The sequence below is a fragment of the Blastocystis hominis genome (genome assembly GCF_000151665.1).
Source record: "Blastocystis hominis, Singapore isolate B (sub-type 7) whole genome shotgun sequence assembly, scaffold_1".
Lineage (NCBI taxonomy): Eukaryota > Bigyra > Opalinata > Blastocystidae > Blastocystis > Blastocystis hominis.
Genome location: NW_013171816.1, coordinates 1,607,165 through 1,622,572, shown reverse-complemented (window position 1 = coordinate 1,622,572; position 15,408 = coordinate 1,607,165). Strand labels below are relative to the sequence as shown.

The 15,408-nt window shown below is 46.5% G+C and overlaps 8 protein-coding genes; 2 read left to right on the top strand and 6 right to left on the bottom strand.

Annotated features, from left to right (window-relative positions):
- Positions 1-332: 332 nt before the first annotated feature.
- GSBLH_T00001163001 (uncharacterized protein) lies at positions 333-1,449 on the top strand (the record flags this gene model as incomplete). XM_013039514.1 has 6 exons in its annotated part: positions 333-510; positions 541-685; positions 715-847; positions 877-917; positions 948-1,165; positions 1,198-1,449. The coding sequence occupies 6 exons, from the start codon at positions 333-335 to the stop codon at positions 1,236-1,238; spliced, it is 756 nt and encodes a 251-aa protein (XP_012894968.1). The 3' UTR covers positions 1,239-1,449.
- An 83-nt stretch (positions 1,450-1,532) lies between these two features.
- GSBLH_T00001162001 (uncharacterized protein) lies at positions 1,533-2,698 on the bottom strand (the record flags this gene model as incomplete). XM_013039513.1 has 7 exons in its annotated part: positions 2,652-2,698; positions 2,387-2,620; positions 2,219-2,355; positions 2,132-2,188; positions 1,814-2,098; positions 1,678-1,784; positions 1,533-1,645 (listed from the first exon to the last, which is right to left on the bottom strand). Exons 1-7 carry the CDS (start codon positions 2,682-2,684, stop codon positions 1,533-1,535), a joined length of 966 nt encoding a protein of 321 aa, XP_012894967.1. The 5' UTR covers positions 2,685-2,698.
- Positions 2,699-2,868: 170 nt separating this feature from the next.
- On the bottom strand, positions 2,869-4,961 carry GSBLH_T00001161001 (uncharacterized protein; the record flags this gene model as incomplete). Its single annotated transcript, XM_013039512.1, has 6 exons — positions 2,869-4,064; positions 4,098-4,337; positions 4,367-4,500; positions 4,532-4,625; positions 4,660-4,727; positions 4,762-4,961. 6 exons carry the CDS (start codon positions 4,959-4,961, stop codon positions 2,869-2,871), a joined length of 1,932 nt encoding a protein of 643 aa, XP_012894966.1.
- Positions 4,962-5,010: 49 nt separating this feature from the next.
- GSBLH_T00001160001 (uncharacterized protein) lies at positions 5,011-6,125 on the bottom strand (the record flags this gene model as incomplete). XM_013039511.1 has 2 exons in its annotated part: positions 6,076-6,125; positions 5,011-6,045 (listed from the first exon to the last, which is right to left on the bottom strand). Exons 1-2 carry the CDS (start codon positions 6,109-6,111, stop codon positions 5,011-5,013), a joined length of 1,071 nt encoding a protein of 356 aa, XP_012894965.1. The 5' UTR covers positions 6,112-6,125.
- A 582-nt stretch (positions 6,126-6,707) lies between these two features.
- Positions 6,708-7,566, top strand: GSBLH_T00006208001 (uncharacterized protein; the record flags this gene model as incomplete). The annotated part of the gene is made up of 5 exons (XM_013039510.1): positions 6,708-6,720; positions 6,753-6,944; positions 6,981-7,060; positions 7,088-7,422; positions 7,443-7,566. 5 exons carry the CDS (start codon positions 6,708-6,710, stop codon positions 7,564-7,566), a joined length of 744 nt encoding a protein of 247 aa, XP_012894964.1.
- Positions 7,567-8,130: 564 nt separating this feature from the next.
- Positions 8,131-11,799, bottom strand: GSBLH_T00006207001 (uncharacterized protein; the record flags this gene model as incomplete). Its single annotated transcript, XM_013039509.1, has 8 exons — positions 8,131-10,099; positions 10,131-10,645; positions 10,689-10,827; positions 10,857-11,022; positions 11,055-11,194; positions 11,224-11,603; positions 11,641-11,721; positions 11,779-11,799. 8 exons carry the CDS (start codon positions 11,797-11,799, stop codon positions 8,131-8,133), a joined length of 3,411 nt encoding a protein of 1,136 aa, XP_012894963.1.
- Positions 11,800-11,964: 165 nt separating this feature from the next.
- Positions 11,965-12,357, bottom strand: GSBLH_T00001159001 (uncharacterized protein; the record flags this gene model as incomplete). The annotated part of the gene is made up of 1 exon (XM_013039508.1): positions 11,965-12,357. The coding sequence occupies one exon, from the start codon at positions 12,355-12,357 to the stop codon at positions 11,965-11,967; it is 393 nt and encodes a 130-aa protein (XP_012894962.1).
- Positions 12,358-12,930: 573 nt separating this feature from the next.
- GSBLH_T00001158001 (uncharacterized protein) lies at positions 12,931-13,427 on the bottom strand (the record flags this gene model as incomplete). The annotated part of the gene is made up of 2 exons (XM_013039507.1): positions 12,931-13,272; positions 13,314-13,427. The coding sequence occupies 2 exons, from the start codon at positions 13,425-13,427 to the stop codon at positions 12,931-12,933; spliced, it is 456 nt and encodes a 151-aa protein (XP_012894961.1).
- Positions 13,428-15,408: the final 1,981 nt, after the last annotated feature.

The following is a 15,408-nucleotide window of genomic DNA, read 5'->3' as shown; positions in this document are numbered from 1 at the left end:
GATCCCTGAAGTTGATGAAATCAAGTTAACAATACCATTCAATAATTTCAGACTGTAGTAAATTCGTTATTTCACTTGTGAGTTCATTAATATTACCACTCTGTATGTTCTCCAGCAATTTCTTGCGATATGCCCCTTTGGATTGCTTGTCCATCTCTCATAAGTGTTTAAACAAGTACCAAACACAAAAAGAATCGAGGCAACAAAGCAAAAGTAAATTGATTCCTGTTCCGTACTAGTAGTGTGCATCAAAAGAGAGTAGTATTCGTTCAAAACAACATCATCATAAAGTGTGATTCTTTGTTTACATAAAATCACTAATTCTTTCGAAAATGTCGCTAGTTCTATCTTTTGGAAGGCCAATGGTGGTACGAGACATTATTCGTCGGAGTATCAACTCTTCTCAGACTCTGTTGCTGATGAAGACTTTAGGTAATAGAATAACTGAGCCTTTCCATTCGTTACCGCTCCGATCACGCTCATTCAGTAATACAGTGTTTTTTCGTTGCTGTATTTACTTTTCGTTGTACTGATGTTTAGATGCAACAGAGACCGAGGAAGAGAAGTTGCAGAAGAAAGAGAGGCGCATGGAAAAAATAGAGCAGGAAAAGCGCCAGTTAATCAACTTTGGACATAAGTTCAATAAAATGGGGGGAACCAAGGTTGTTATTGCTTATTTTGGACTGTTGTTTCATCTTTTCTGTATTATTGTAGAGAAGCTGCTTTTTTCCTCGGAATTTATGGTGCTTTTAAAGCTGGGTTAGTTACTCCCGACGCTATTGTTGCGCTGATGAATAAGTATGAAATCACTGCCCGTTTTTCGCATCTCATTGCAAACAATCCTAATGTACTTGTGTTAGTGATACTTGATGATAGGCGAGCCTTTTGACTTTAGCCTACGCTACGAACAAGCTAACGTAGTGAAGGTTGTGCGGTGTAAGGTGTAGTTCTCCGCTCCGAATGGCACTTACGGCAGCCTACGGAACGTACATCGTCGACAAGAACAAGAAGAAGAATAAAATAAACGAGGGAGAGATGAAGGCTTGTGGAAAGGATGGCCAGTGTGGCTGTCATGGAGGAGAAGGCAAGGAAGGTGGTTGTTGCCATGGAGGAAATGGCGGATGCAAGGGAGGAGAAGGAGGTTGTTGCCATGGTGGAGAAGGAGGTTGCTGTGGCGAAGGAAAAGGAAAAGGAAAGGGCGAATGCAAATGCCATGGAGAGGGAGAAGGTGGTTGTAAAGGCAAAGGAGGGTGCAAGGGAGAAGAAGGAGGTTGCTGCCATGGAGGCAATGGTGGCTGTTGTGGAGAAGGAAAGGGAAAGGGAGAAGGTGGTTGTAAAGGAAAGGGCAAGGGCGAATGTAAATGCCATGGAGAAGGAGAGGGAGAAGGAGGTTGTTGCCATGGAGGCAATGGAGGTTGCCACGGAGGCAATGGAGGTTGCTGTGGAGAAGGAAAGGGAAAGGGCGAGTGCAAGTGCCATGGAGAGGGAGAAGGCGGCTGCCACGGAGGCAATGGGGGCTGTAAAGGCGGCTGTCATGGAGGAGAAGGCGGCTGCTGTGGAGGAGAAGGCGGCTGTAAAGGCAAGGGAGGCTGCCATGGAGGCTGCCATGGAGGCAAAGGAGGCTGTGGTTCGGAGCCCACTGAAACTCTGGTAACAAGTTTGTGTTCTGTTTGTTACAAAGACAATAAAAAGGAGTTGGTCTCTTTCTTCCCGTGTATTTCGAATCTCTCGCCGTTCTTCGTCCCATAGCTTGCTGCTTCTCCTTCTTCTTCATGATCCACTCTCTACAATCGCTTCCACTCGCAATCTCTACTTGCTCTTTATCGGAGCGAACTCGCGACCACGATGACGACGACGCAGCGCTTTCTCACGCGCTGTAAACCGAATATCCGTCGCTTCTTCCCCGTTCTCGTCGCTCAAACCTTTCGGAACCACAAAGTTCGGGTCGTTTCCTGCCTTCAGCACTAAATACATCTTCTTTGCCTTGGCACTGTTCGGGAAATCCACGACCAATCCTCCAGAAAAGCCACATTTCGTAGCCGTTTTCGATATCAACTCCATTTGCTCGGGAGTTTCCGGGTATAATTGAATGACAGCTCTAGAGAGAAAGAACAAAATAGTAAAAGCAAACCTCGCTCCAGAACGGAGGCAATTATACAGTGACATAAAGAAAGCAGTTAAACGGCGACTATCAATTATTACACAAGAAAACATGTACACAGGGTTCTCTCCTTTCGAGTTTGAGTAGCACAACCATTGAACGGCAGAAATACTGATGGCACCATCGAAAATGCCAGAGCGGAAGGGAAGACCTTGACCCATATCTTGTTTCATTATATCTCCTTCAACTCCATTCTATTTCATTAAGAAACAAACGAAATCAAACGGAAATGGCAATGTCCAACATGGAAGGACTAATATCACAACCAATCCAATGATGACCTCTATTGGAGATGCATTCTCCACTCAAACCACTTCCACAACCAATGTCCAATAACAGTGCAGGCTCACCCTCTGGTAATACCAATAAATCAATGGCACGATCGGATAGCTGCGCCTGAATTAACCGAATACGACTGTTGTTGGCGTATTTCTTTGCTTCCTGTTCGTTGTAGAACAGCTATTCTTAATTATAAAATCTGTTGCAATACATCGGGAGGTCCTTCTCTCTCTGGTCTGCTCATTTGGGAGTTTTGAGTCAATCCAATTGTGAATAAAGGAAGCGTATTGTGGAGACAATCAATTTTTATTTATAGAATATGTACTGGGGAGTATATTATCTCGTGGTTATTGTGAGGTGAGTGTGGAAAGAGAGTGAATTGCACGTTTGTGGGGGAAATAGCACTCTTTCATTGACTCTACGAAATGTTACAGCACCCTAGTAACGCTAGAAGCGCTCCATCTCCACGGTATCAAACAAACACGCCAATAGATGATACACTTTTCATCCCCTTCCTCCTCTTCGCTCTCCCTTTCTGCGTTTTCCTCTGCTTCTTCGTTCGGCTCATCACTCTGAGCCGCTCCATACGACGGAGCCACTCCCTTGTTCATAAGATTATACGATTGAGTGGGCTGATTCGGCTGCAAAACAGTTCCTTGTGCAGTCTGCATTGACTGACCATACTGGATTGGTTGACCCACTTGCCCGGCTGGCTGCTGCACAGGCTGCTGCATATAATACTGTACAGGCTGTTGCACAGGCTGTTGCACAGGCTGTTGAACATAACGCTGAGGAGAAGACTGAACGGGCTGTTGTTGAATGGGTTGTTGATGAGTAGATTGTTGTTGAATAGATTGATGAGTAGATTGTTGTTGTTGTTGTTGAATAGAGTGTTGAATGGGTTGTTGCACATAATACTGTGGGGATGGAGGCACGGCTTGCTGGGCAGCTGGCTGCTGGGCGAAGCGCTGCGGAGACGGCGGCACGCCCGGCTGCGACTGTTGCTGCTGCTGTTGCTGCATGTACTGGTAAATCGGCTGCTGCCCCGCGGGGCGCGGCACCATCTGCACGCGCTGGGCGCCCTGCCCGCCCTGCTGCGCTGGCGGTAACGCCCGCATCGGCTGCCCCAGACTCACTGGACGACTCGCCATCGCCGGACTGGGCGCCGGAGAAACCGGCGAAATGGACGCCTTCGACTGCATCGACTGCGCCGACTGCACCGAGGCCGACAGACTCGCCCCCGGCGGCTTCGCCTGGCTCTCCGCCTGCTGAGGCACTCCCGCGGGGACGCTGCCGCTCTGGGAGGAGCGATTGACGACCTCCGGAGGGACGGAGCGAAGCACCAGCGCGGGGTAGCGCGCGGGACTGTGCGGCAGCGGCTCGGAAGCGGCCTCATCGGTGACGGAAGGCTCCTCGCCGCTCTCGTTGTAGCATAAGGAGGAACGGAACTCGGTGGAGGAGCGATCGGACATCCAGTAGGAGCTGGGGCGCTGGTGGAGATTGATGGGAGGCCGGCCGTTGTGGAGCTGGCGATTGACGGGAGCGAGCTGCTGCTGATAGGCGAGCTGCTGGGCTTTTCGACTCTCCTGCTTGGACTCCTCGATAACGTTCATGGCCTTGGTGACTAAGAGAGAGAGAAAGAAAAAGAGAGGCGTACGAGGGAGATTGGGGGCGATTTCGTTGACGAGTTGGTAGAGAGGGCGGATTTCCTTCCCATCGACGAGATTAAAGTGGTCCACAAAGTACAAGTAGTGAGTTAGACTGAATCTAAAAAAGTCCTCGCATTTGCAAAGCTTCAAAAAATCTCGGTGGTTGTGCCAGATGTGCCCATAGACGCGAAAAATACGACGGAAAAAAACCTTTACGTAGTCATCGTAATTTGGGGGAAAAGGAGTGTCTACGAGAGAAATGCCACACATCGCCTACTATCGTCTACTGGGAAAATGTTGGGGTTATCTAGCTGGCTTACGAGCCAGTTCAACAGGTAGTCGATGTAAATCTTTGCAGGAAATCGGGTAGGTCGACGGTAATGTTCTTGATCCAACCACAGATATTCGAATCTAAAGAATAGCAGGGCAGCACAGAAACAACTTCGACCCAGCTGACATATTGGGACATTTCTCTGCTGTACAATTATCTGCTACGATGCCGAACAGCATACAGATGTCGTTGTAAAAGTCAACAGCTGCGATTTAGCAAAGCACAAGGAAAATGCATACCATGGACTGCAATCCACTCGTTACGGTCTACGCCCTCCGGACAGACAACAGCATTAAATATGCCTTCCCTATAAACATCAGGCCTTCAAACGCAAGCAATACCGTGTCAACGTTGCTTCTGCTCTCTTGTGGAGTGTATCACGCAAGGTACCCTTTTTATGTGCCACTCGTGTACCATAAGTACCAGACATCGCTTCTAACACTAAGATACAAACACTAATAATAACTCTAAAGTAGAGTGACCCTGTTTTGCTATACAAGAAATAGAATACTGCTGGAAAGACAAGAAAAAAGCCAATCATGAATAGTCCCAAAACGGTCATTTTTTCGTCATGATTATCAACAAACAATTCAAGCAGAAAGAGTTTCCGCAGGATCTTCAAAACCATTGAACTGTGGAGAATAGTTACTGCAAAGATATCCACATTCCTCAAACTTCAGCCAATCTCCAATCTCCAAATCAGGCAGCAAAAAATTCGTTCCCAACGTATCGATCGAATCGCACGTCGGACCAAACAACGTCGATTCATAAAGCGAGTCATCAGTCGAGCTGCTCACCTTGATGGGGATCGGATTCAACGGCTCATTATTGATATGACGATTGTAGAAGGAGCAGTACACTCCGTTATCCGTGTAGTACAAATAATGCGGAATCTCGCCAAAGTGCTTCACCTTCTTTCCGATGATTCGAGTGTAGATGGTGTAAGCTTTCTCTGTAAAGAAACGAGAGGCTTCAATGGAAAGCTCCACCTTCTTCGACAGGTCCTTCAACAGAGCTAACGTCGGGATATCATTTTCCGACAGCTTCTGAGTACCTGTACCAATGATCATCACCTTCTTGATAGACTGACCAACAGCAGAAATGGATTCTAGAATCGAGCTAATGGAGTGAATTATGTCGGCAAGATTGCTATCCTCGAAAGTGCCAACACAAAGGCTATCTAACTGAACACCCATTTTAGCAGCGCGTTCACAGATGGATGGGGCCTGATCCATGTCGCATCCCATCTCGCGAATCGAATCCGTAAGGGCAACCTGAAGAATAGGGGTAAAGCCTTTATTGGATTCTTTCAAAGATTCAATTCTCTCCAACGAATCAACTACGACTTTCTTGACTCCAGCCCTCTCCAAAGCTACAAGATTCAGAGGACTGCTGTTGTTGCTGCAATCCGTGATATCCCAGCCTAAGATATCCTTCTTCTCCTTGATCTGCTCAAGATATGAATTCTCGGAGAAGAAGAAGCGACAACCAACCTTCTCGCACTCAAACAGAAGGTCTGAGCTAGAGGTAGCATTAAAGTCGAGTAAAGGCTTAATTGCTCCAAAGGTATTCTTCCATTCACTCATTCGTTCCTGGGGTTCTAACAAATGGATCTGATAAAAACTCTAGGATAGTACACCCTCCTACTACACTACATGATCTTTGTTTCTCACAAGTTCGAGATCCTCCATGAAATTGAATCAATTATAGTAAAATAGTGGAACTGATAATGACTGAACAATTGTGGATTTTGATTATCATAAAGTTATTCTTTTGCATTTGAAGTGGAAAACTGAAGTTTTTGACTTATTTAAATGCAACAACGCAAATATTACAGGATATCAGTCACGATAGTCATGGATTGCATGTCTTTTTTTAGTGTACCGAATTGCAGACAGGAAAAAACAATATTCGTATTTAGGGAAACCGCCAAAGGTGAGGTTACCATCGCAAAGATGCAAAAGCAGATCACAGCGCTCCTTCTATGACTAATGAAGGGTCAAAGTCTGTAATTGCATTCTCTTCCAATAGAGTCTATGAAAAAATAATAGAGTCCGTTCATATGATAAAAGATCCATCATATTGATAGAACAGGAATATTTGAATAGGCGCCGATATTTAATGAGTCCCGCGGTTTAGCATTACTAATAGTCAGATTCGATCAGACCAGAAATACTTCTTATTCATTGAAAGTAATTGTTTCTTTTTGGAATAGAATTAAATCTTTACCCATCTAGTTTCTCAGATGAATAGAAGAAACAGTTCACCATCCTTCTCAAATAGAGTGATGAATTCCGGATGTAGAACGTGATTTCTGATGTCTAAGCTTTAGATAATTCATTTGGAGGCAATCGCTCTGCATCCTCAAAATCAACCCCCACATTTCACGGCCAATGGAAAAAGCTATTTATCGGACAGATCCCTAAGTCGTTTACCGAACAGGACGTTATTCATATTTTTGAAGATACATGCCCAGTATTTCAGGCGCATATTATTCGTGACAAACAAACAAATGAGCACAAAGGTTCGATTTCTGTGCTATTTCCTCCTTATTCCTTAGGTTGTGCTTTCATCTATGTCGAGCCCAAATCAGCTAATCTCATCAAGGAGAAGTACCACAATAAATACATATGTCCAAACGTACGATTTTTGATTTTTGTTCACTAGATGATGAACAACCTCCAAGTCAAAGATGCAATCAACTCTAATCGTAATTCATCTAACCACGATGATAAACCCCACTCCACCTTTGCACCGCACAAAGATCGACCATCATCCGATTCACCTCATCCCTACCACCCCTCCGAGCCGATCCCCTCCGAGTCTGCAGACCAAACCAGTCTCCCCGACGGGGCTTCCACGCAGCCGGCTCCTGCTCAGCCTTCCCCTTCAGCTCCACAGCCGTCCCTTCCAGCCATGTATCCTATCCAATACTACCCGATTTATCCCTCCAATTTTCTCTTCCCCTCCAACTTCCAGCCCGCAATGACCTCCGTTTCCCCGTTTCTCCCTTCTCATCTAGACGGACGGCTCGGATCCTCGCTCTGACTCCTCCTCCGCTTCGCAGATCGCCGAGCCGAACGTGGTTCTTCCCGTTCCCGCGCCGTTCTCCATGTTTTACCCGCAATTCCCCGGACTTAACATGAACTACATGATTCCCGTCGCGCCTTCCGAGCCTTCCGCATCGCCTGAATCCGTCCCTCCCTCTTCAACAGCAACAGCAACAACACCAGCAGCAGTAGCAGCAACAACAACACCAGCAGGAGCAACAACAACAACAACAGCAACAGGGTATCCGCAGGCAATGATGCAATTCTATCCGTACGGCGAGGGGATCGGAGCCGTGCCGATGATGATGACGAGCGAAGGCGTGCTGGTTCCCGCGACCGGCCAGCCGATCGAGGGCGCGGCGGCGTTCGCAACGGCGGGGTTCGGGCGCGAGGAAGGCCCGCCGCGGCGCGAGAGTGAGGGAGGAGGGCGAGCGTGAAGAGTAGGCCCTGCGGATGCGAATCTGTTCGTGTTTAATATCCCGTCGGAGTTCAAAGACGCGGATCTGGAAGATCTGTTTCGCGAATTCGGAGATTTGATAAATGCGAAGGTGGGCGAAAGGAAGGAGGGTGAGGCATAGGTGATTTTGGATCGACAAACGAGTGTGAGCAAGGGGTACGGCTTCGTCAACTTTGCGACGAAGGAAGCGGCGGACCGAGCGATCAGCGCGATGAACGGAAAGGTGATTCGAGGCAAGAAGATTTCGGTGCAGGTGAAGAAGCCACGCTCCTAACGGGATTGTTTGTTACACAAACAGAACACGAAAATGAACACAAGGATCGTAGAGCGGCCACCGACTCTTTGAAGTTCGCAGAGCCAAACGATCCGCTTTCCAGAATCGTCTGCGCTTCTGGCTCGATTCCATTCATGGCACAATGCATGTACAGCACTTGCGCCGCTTCGTTCCGAATCATTGCGTTCGGATATTCTAAAAACGGAAGTGCTGGAGCGAGAACGTTTCTCTCAGGGGTCCAGAGAGGCAGCATCAATGCATAAAGATCGAGCAGCGACTTCACAACCGCCGTGTTTTGGTTCTTGGTTTGCCAAATGGCCAGTTTCGGAATCAACTGATACAACTCGCCCTGCAATTTGGGATCCAAAACCGTCGCCAAGTCAACCGACTCGCAGCACAGAATCAGCGTTCGGAGCGCCGGGTAAAACCCATTTCGATGGGCAGAGGCTTCTTCTTTGAGAATGACTACAAGCTCTGGAAACACGGCCTTCGCCGTGGATTCATCGCTGATCACCTCAATCAGCTCTTTCGACATCGATTTCGTTTCTCTCGGCGAGTTTCCGCCCACTGTATAGATCAATCCTCGCAGAAGAGTCGGTCGCAATGCGGAGAGTTTGATCGCACCGACCAAACATTTCGTCAATTCCGGCATGGAAGCCGATGATGAGTTTTGATGCTCGGCCGGAACCAATCCAGCGACCATCTGAATCAACGACGTGCTACGATCCAACCCAAATAACAGATCGGCGGCCAACTGGCGGATTCTGGTGTGTTGCTCCATGATCTGCTTCAACGCCAATCTCACAAAACAATCGATTATTTCGCTATCCAAACTCGCCTTTCCTTTCTCTTCCTTCAATCCCCAGCATTTGCTATCTGGGAACAAACAGCTTCCCACAGAGAGCGGGAAAAAACAGTTCACCGGCTCGTCTTCGCAGGCCTTTCCCACATTCGCGTATCCTGTCCATTCCCGCGATGAAAAATCGACTCGGAATGGACGCAGAAGATCGTTCATGCAGGAAAGTGTCGCCGAGCGAGTCCAGGATCCTACATCGCCTCGGATTTCGCGGGTATAGTCGGCACAGCCGAGTTTTGCCCAGTTCTGCACCATCTGCGACCAATTTGGAGCGTGTGGGCAGATTCGTAAGAGTCGACCAATCGCAAGAGCCCGCGCTTTGTGGGCTTCGGGGTCTGCTTTGAGTTTCATTCCGTCGATAGCGGAGGGAAGGAAATGGAGAGTGATTTCCCACCAGATCGATCCGAATAAACGCATCGAATGTCCTGTGTTGGCTTCTAACGCAGCCTTCGCGAGATCTCGGCAATAGTCGACTCCTTCATTGCACTGATGAGCGAATAACCATTCGCTCGTAACCCACAAACACTGCTGGTCCATTCCAAAATCGTTATTTTTGGAAAAGAAAGTCGATTTCAAGTAAGAAAGAGGGAATAATGCTTTGAATGAAGCCAGGACTTCTTCTGCAGAAATCACGTTTTCGTTCATAATACGATCGTAGAGAACGATCGCCTTCAATAGGAGGAAGGATAAATTAGTATCGTTCTTAGAAGATGTGAAAGGAGTTGAAGAGTTTGCTTTTTGTGAAATGAGAGAAAGAATCCTGATTGATTCCTTTAGGAATTGTGGATCCAACGATTGGAACTTCGCGGCATATCCTAAAATCAAGTAAGCATTCCAAATAACGGTATTCGCAGCGATTTCCGTGCGATTCATATCAATCTTCTCCTCCTGGTTTATCTCGGGACAAACAAAAAACAGCGCTTTCCCTGCGAGTTCTTTTGCATCCCCCTTGGATTCCGATTGCATGATGAGTTTCAATCGATCCACAATGTTCGGTCGATACTTCGAGACCGCTGCGACCTTCGGTAGAATGACCGTCATTCTGTGAGTTACGAAGCGAACTCTCTGCGTACGTGGTGTAATAGAGACTGAGCGAATGGAATGAAATCAGATTCATGAGATCCAAGCCATGATCGACGTTCTCGTTTCCTAATCGTCCCACGAACTCCTGCATCACCGCAGCGGATGCTCTGCGGATATTCAAGTCTTCGTTTGTGAGACTGGTGATGACAAGCGTCGCGAGCACATCGTCGGCTATTTGAGCGAGAACGGCGGTGTATTCTCGAACACATGCCCAGAAGAGATAACAAACACCATCGGCCACGACCGATTTGAAATAATCGTACATGGTATTCACATCGAATAGAATGGGAAGCGTGACTTGCATGATATTCAGAATGATGTCGTCGGGAAGGGAGTGAGTGGAACAGAGAGAAGCGAGCGCGTAGCAGCAGCCGTGGACGACTTCTGGGTAGCTGTCAGGGATTCGATTAATCAGCTCGAACGCGGCAACCCTTCGATAACTGAGCGAGGTATGGCGAATGAGTTCAGCGAGGTATTTGGCTGATTTCACTCGGATTCGGAGAGCCTGCATGATTAGTCAAAATAATAAAAAAAGCGAGAAAGAATACATTATTGGAGAGATTGTCGTATAAATAATCCAAGTAGTACATTGCATTCGTCATGAACGAGTCTTCTTCCGTTCCGCTTTCAGAATTCTCTTGCTCAGCGTTCGGTTCCTTGATTCCAAACAGATAGTTCTTTTTAAAACTACGACACACTCGAGGAGCGTGGCTTACAGCACGGCATTCTTGCCTTCATAGTGCATTCGCATCTCCAGCGCGCATTCTGCGGTCAGCACACGCATCATCAGCAGTTCCTTTGTCATGCTGTATGGAATGATTTCCGATTCCATTTGTCGTCGGATGTCCCACACTTGCCCGATGATCTCCATTAGATCGCTTTCTATGCTCACAATCAAAAAAAAGCTCGCATACCCCAGTACTTCGCAAACGCTTCTTTGTAGCCTCGTTTGAACAATGTTCCGATGAACCAAAGCACTGGATCCTCGGTGAACATTTGGAGGCCTATTGTGTAGGAAAGCGTGCTCGCGAAAAAGTGAGCGGCTGTGTCTTTTCTAGCTAGAACCGAAGGGAAAGCGAGTACCTCGTTATGATGCGAACCAAAACCTCGGAAGCCATCTTCCCCACATTGTTGTTGAGTCGAAAGGAGGCGATCGCCAGGTGGTAGATCTCCTGAGCAATGTCCGTACCCGACTCCTGGACAGAGGATAAGTCGAAGGGACACAGGAGAAGGTACCAAATCCAGAAGAACAAAACATATTGCTCTTTCCAATGGGCATTCATTTCATTGCGATATTTGAGCACCTTTGTTAATGGAACGATCAGCTCGAAGTCGTTGGGGAAATATGCAACTGCCCACTTGACTCCTCTTGCGCGAATCACAGAATAAAATACGCAAAAGATGTCAAATGGAATTTCCTTCACAGTGTTATAGTCTATTGTCTCCTGTTGCAGAAATGTACTCTAGAATGTTACAAGTCCAAAATAACGAAATTCATACCACAAAATAATCGATAATCAATTTAATTTTCGGATATAACACACGATCAAGGAGTAGGGGCTGATAAGAATACTCAATAAACTACAATTCAATACCACTCTCCACACAATACAATACTATCTATATTATCTCCCATACCTCGCAATTTGCCATAATCATGTTTCAGAAGACAGTCGTAAAAAGTATCAAGTGAAACAAGATTATACTTTATATCATAACACGTTGACCCATCTTCCGAGACAATATGGTTTACGGACATGATCTTAAAGAATAATTTTAAAAAATATCTATATCACTACCTCCAATATTTATTTAAAAAACAAATCATTTCCTAAGAATTGCCTGGAATTGCTTCTCGAGCGCGGCTGCTCGTTGTGCTCTTGACTGGAAGCAAATATCATCTCCATTCACATTCCCAACTGCTGCTTTGCGCTCTACCACCGGCGTAAACGCCGTAGACTTTCTCACTGCAAAGGTTGAAGTCATTCCAGCAAACGAAGATCCGCTAGACCTCATTTTCTCTTTTAGCTGCACGATCTCAGCCGTATTGAATCCAAATGCGGATGGATTCGCTCTTCTTTTGGGAACGGCCGCTCCAGCTAAGTCTTGCGATGATTGTTGTAGTTTTGACTCTGCGAATCGTTCTTCTTCTGCATTCTGGGTGGAGTGTGCGAGTTTGGACCGCCTTTCTGCATCTGTCCGTTCTGTCAGTTCCATCGACTGACCATACCCTACTGTTTCTGTAGGTCCATTATCCTCCTCATCCGAGAAGCAAACAGCGTCGATCACTCTGCTCTTCCGTTTTTCGCTATTCTTCTCACTTTCCTTTTCTCCATGCAAGGGAATACAAACTCCAATCGTGAAGGAGTGTCCTGCCACAATCTGAATCAGCTTCTGCTCTTCAGGAAGTAGGATTTCGACCGGTTCTAGGGTGCTTTCGAAGGAATTGTTCCCCAATTCGCCACACAAATTGGTGCCCCAGGCGAACGCGCGACCGGTTTCGGAGCTGTAAGCGATGCAGTGCGAGGCTCCACATGCGATATCGGTGATGTGGAGAGTGGAGAGCGAGGCAAGCAGACGTGGACGCTACAGTGGAAAGGAATTTAAAGAAGCACGGCGAGCTCTGTATCTCCCTCTTCTGCCTTCCAGTAATACACGTCGTTATAGTGGAATCCCTTCACTAGAAGCTGTGAATCATACCAAATCTCCGTCCAAACCAATGCAAAGCGCGTTCCTGCAGCGATCTTGAGGATCGTTCCGCGGAAAGGAACGATGTGGGGAATGCCCAGCTCATCGCGATGTCCCGAAAAGACGCTCTCGCTGAGTTCCAGCATTCCGGAGACGATCAGCTCGTTTTTGTTGGAAAGAAATAGCGAGAAGGTCTCTCCACAAGCGATTTGGGTAATCGTGAAGGGAAGCAACGCTTTGATAACGACGGGAGAAAACTATGCGGTATTCCTTAGGGATCCGTACATAATCATTCTCCTTGTCCAGACCCAATTGGCCGTAGTATCCATTTCCACACGCGTAAACCGATCCGTTCGTCGCGAGAAACAGCGAATGGTTCTGTCCGCATGCCACCTGCATTGAATCCCTTTCTCTTTCATTCATACGGCGCAGATCTCTTTGCCGCTGAGTTTGTGCAGCAGCAGCGGTTCAAAGCTCGATTCAACGTCGATTCCCTGACCGAGTTGTCCATAGGTTCCACAACCCCACGTGTAAACATTGTTCGACGTGCTCAAACACGCGCTGTGGTTTCCTCCGCACGCTATCGACATCACCATCATCTTACTAAACGAGAGAATCTGCTTGAGAGCGAAGCATAAACCCTACAATGCGCGGGGACTCGCATGACAGCACGGAAGGACCGAGACCAAGCTGCCCTTTGGATCCATCTCCCCAAACAAACAACTCTCCCTCGTCGGTAAGACAAAGAACATGACCAATTCCTGCTGTAAGGAGAACAGGAGAGAGGGAGGAGAGCGAAGAGCTTTTTGTGGGAATGGTGATAGCGGGTTGTGTCGAGGGAAGAGCGAGCTGATGGATGTTGTTGAGACCCCAGGAGTAAACAATGGTCTTGATTAAAAAGAATGAAAATGAAAACTGGAAGGGAATCATCGGCTGAGTGCTCAGAAGACTGCGTAGACATGGGTCTTCCGATGTAAGAAGGAAGAGGATTCAAGAGAGAGTTGTGCTGGTAGTTTTCGCTGCTATTGGAAGCATTCGAGTTTAGGCTGAGTTGTTGTTGTTGTTGTTGTTGTTGTTGTTGTTGTTGTTGTTGCTGCTGCTGCTGTTGCTGTTGTTGTTGCTGCTGCTGCTCATCCATTTCTTTTTGTAGCTTCAAATATTGAGAATCGTGCAGTATATCGAGTCTTGAAATACCATTCTGTAGTTAAGGAAAATACAGATCGAAAATAACCTCGTCAGAGAGCAGAGTGATCCCTCGTGCAGTCGCATTTTTCATCTCAACATACCAACTCGAAACGTTTTCATCCGACGCAAACCGAAACTCATACTACTCTTTAGAAATCGAAACTAGTAGCACTTCTCGATGAGTGACAACGCAAATGGTGTTATTGCTTTTGCGAGATATCAGCGCATTGGACAGATCAATCACATTCAAAGGGATATTAGCATTTCCATTCTTTTTCGAGATGGGGTAGCGATACACAAACAATCTACATCCGATCACCATTAGATAGCGGGATGCCCATAATCTCTTTCCCTGCTTTTCCGCGTTACCCTCCTTAAACCTGAGTATAATCAAAATGATCTTGACAAATTACACTGTAAAATACCAATTTGTGATGAATAGTTCACGCTTGTATAGAAGACCTTAATAAGCAGCCAACTCACATGTATATACTATTCATCGCATTCGTGACAACGTCGCATAATCTGGGAGAGACAGTTTCGAAGTGTTGAGGAAGGTAATAGCTAGTGATTGACCCTATCTCGCAAGAATACTTCTTATAATAAACGCTAAATCTCTCTTGGTTACAGACATCACGAACAAACCCAGATATTTGGTTGAAGGAGACAGATAGCATCTATCAGTTATCACACTAGAGGTATTATACAGGCACTCCTTTCCCAGAAATATTGAAGACAGATCGATCGTTCACGGTGAACGTAATCTAAAGTGAAAGAAGACTAGAAAGGCACACATCTGCCTCACCCCCAATCGATGTGACTCCGAAAGAGATGTAATTATTTGTATCAATATCGGTAAGCATAGAACTGTCTTTGTTTGCTTTCTATTTAAAAAAGATATTGGTCACGTGACAAACCGCTTTTTCTTGTTAACCTCTCATCCAATATGGCTTAGCTAAATACTGCTAGATAGAAGATACGCTGCTGATTCGAAAGAAGTCGAAATTTCAACAAACAAGGAAAATCAGAAAATGCCGGTCATATAAAACTGGAACTGGTCATACCAATGTGTAGTCCAGCTCCCAATAGATTGCTGAATCAGATTTTTCGTAACCTCTGAATACGACTGTCGAACTTCGAGGCGTTGTTGTAGAGCCAAAATCGCCTTCTGCGGATCGTCTACGACTAAAATAATGAACTCGAAGCGGAACTTGAGAAACAAGGCAAGTCAGGGAACTGAGTTGCATAGAGATGAACAATGGACAAAATCTGAGACCGATGATTGCAGATCGCTTCAAAGATTCGAATCTACTGAAAAGGAAAACAAAGAGGTACACATAAACTCTGAAACAGGAAAAAGCCTGATGAACCGGGGGGTCCAACGAGTTGCATCTA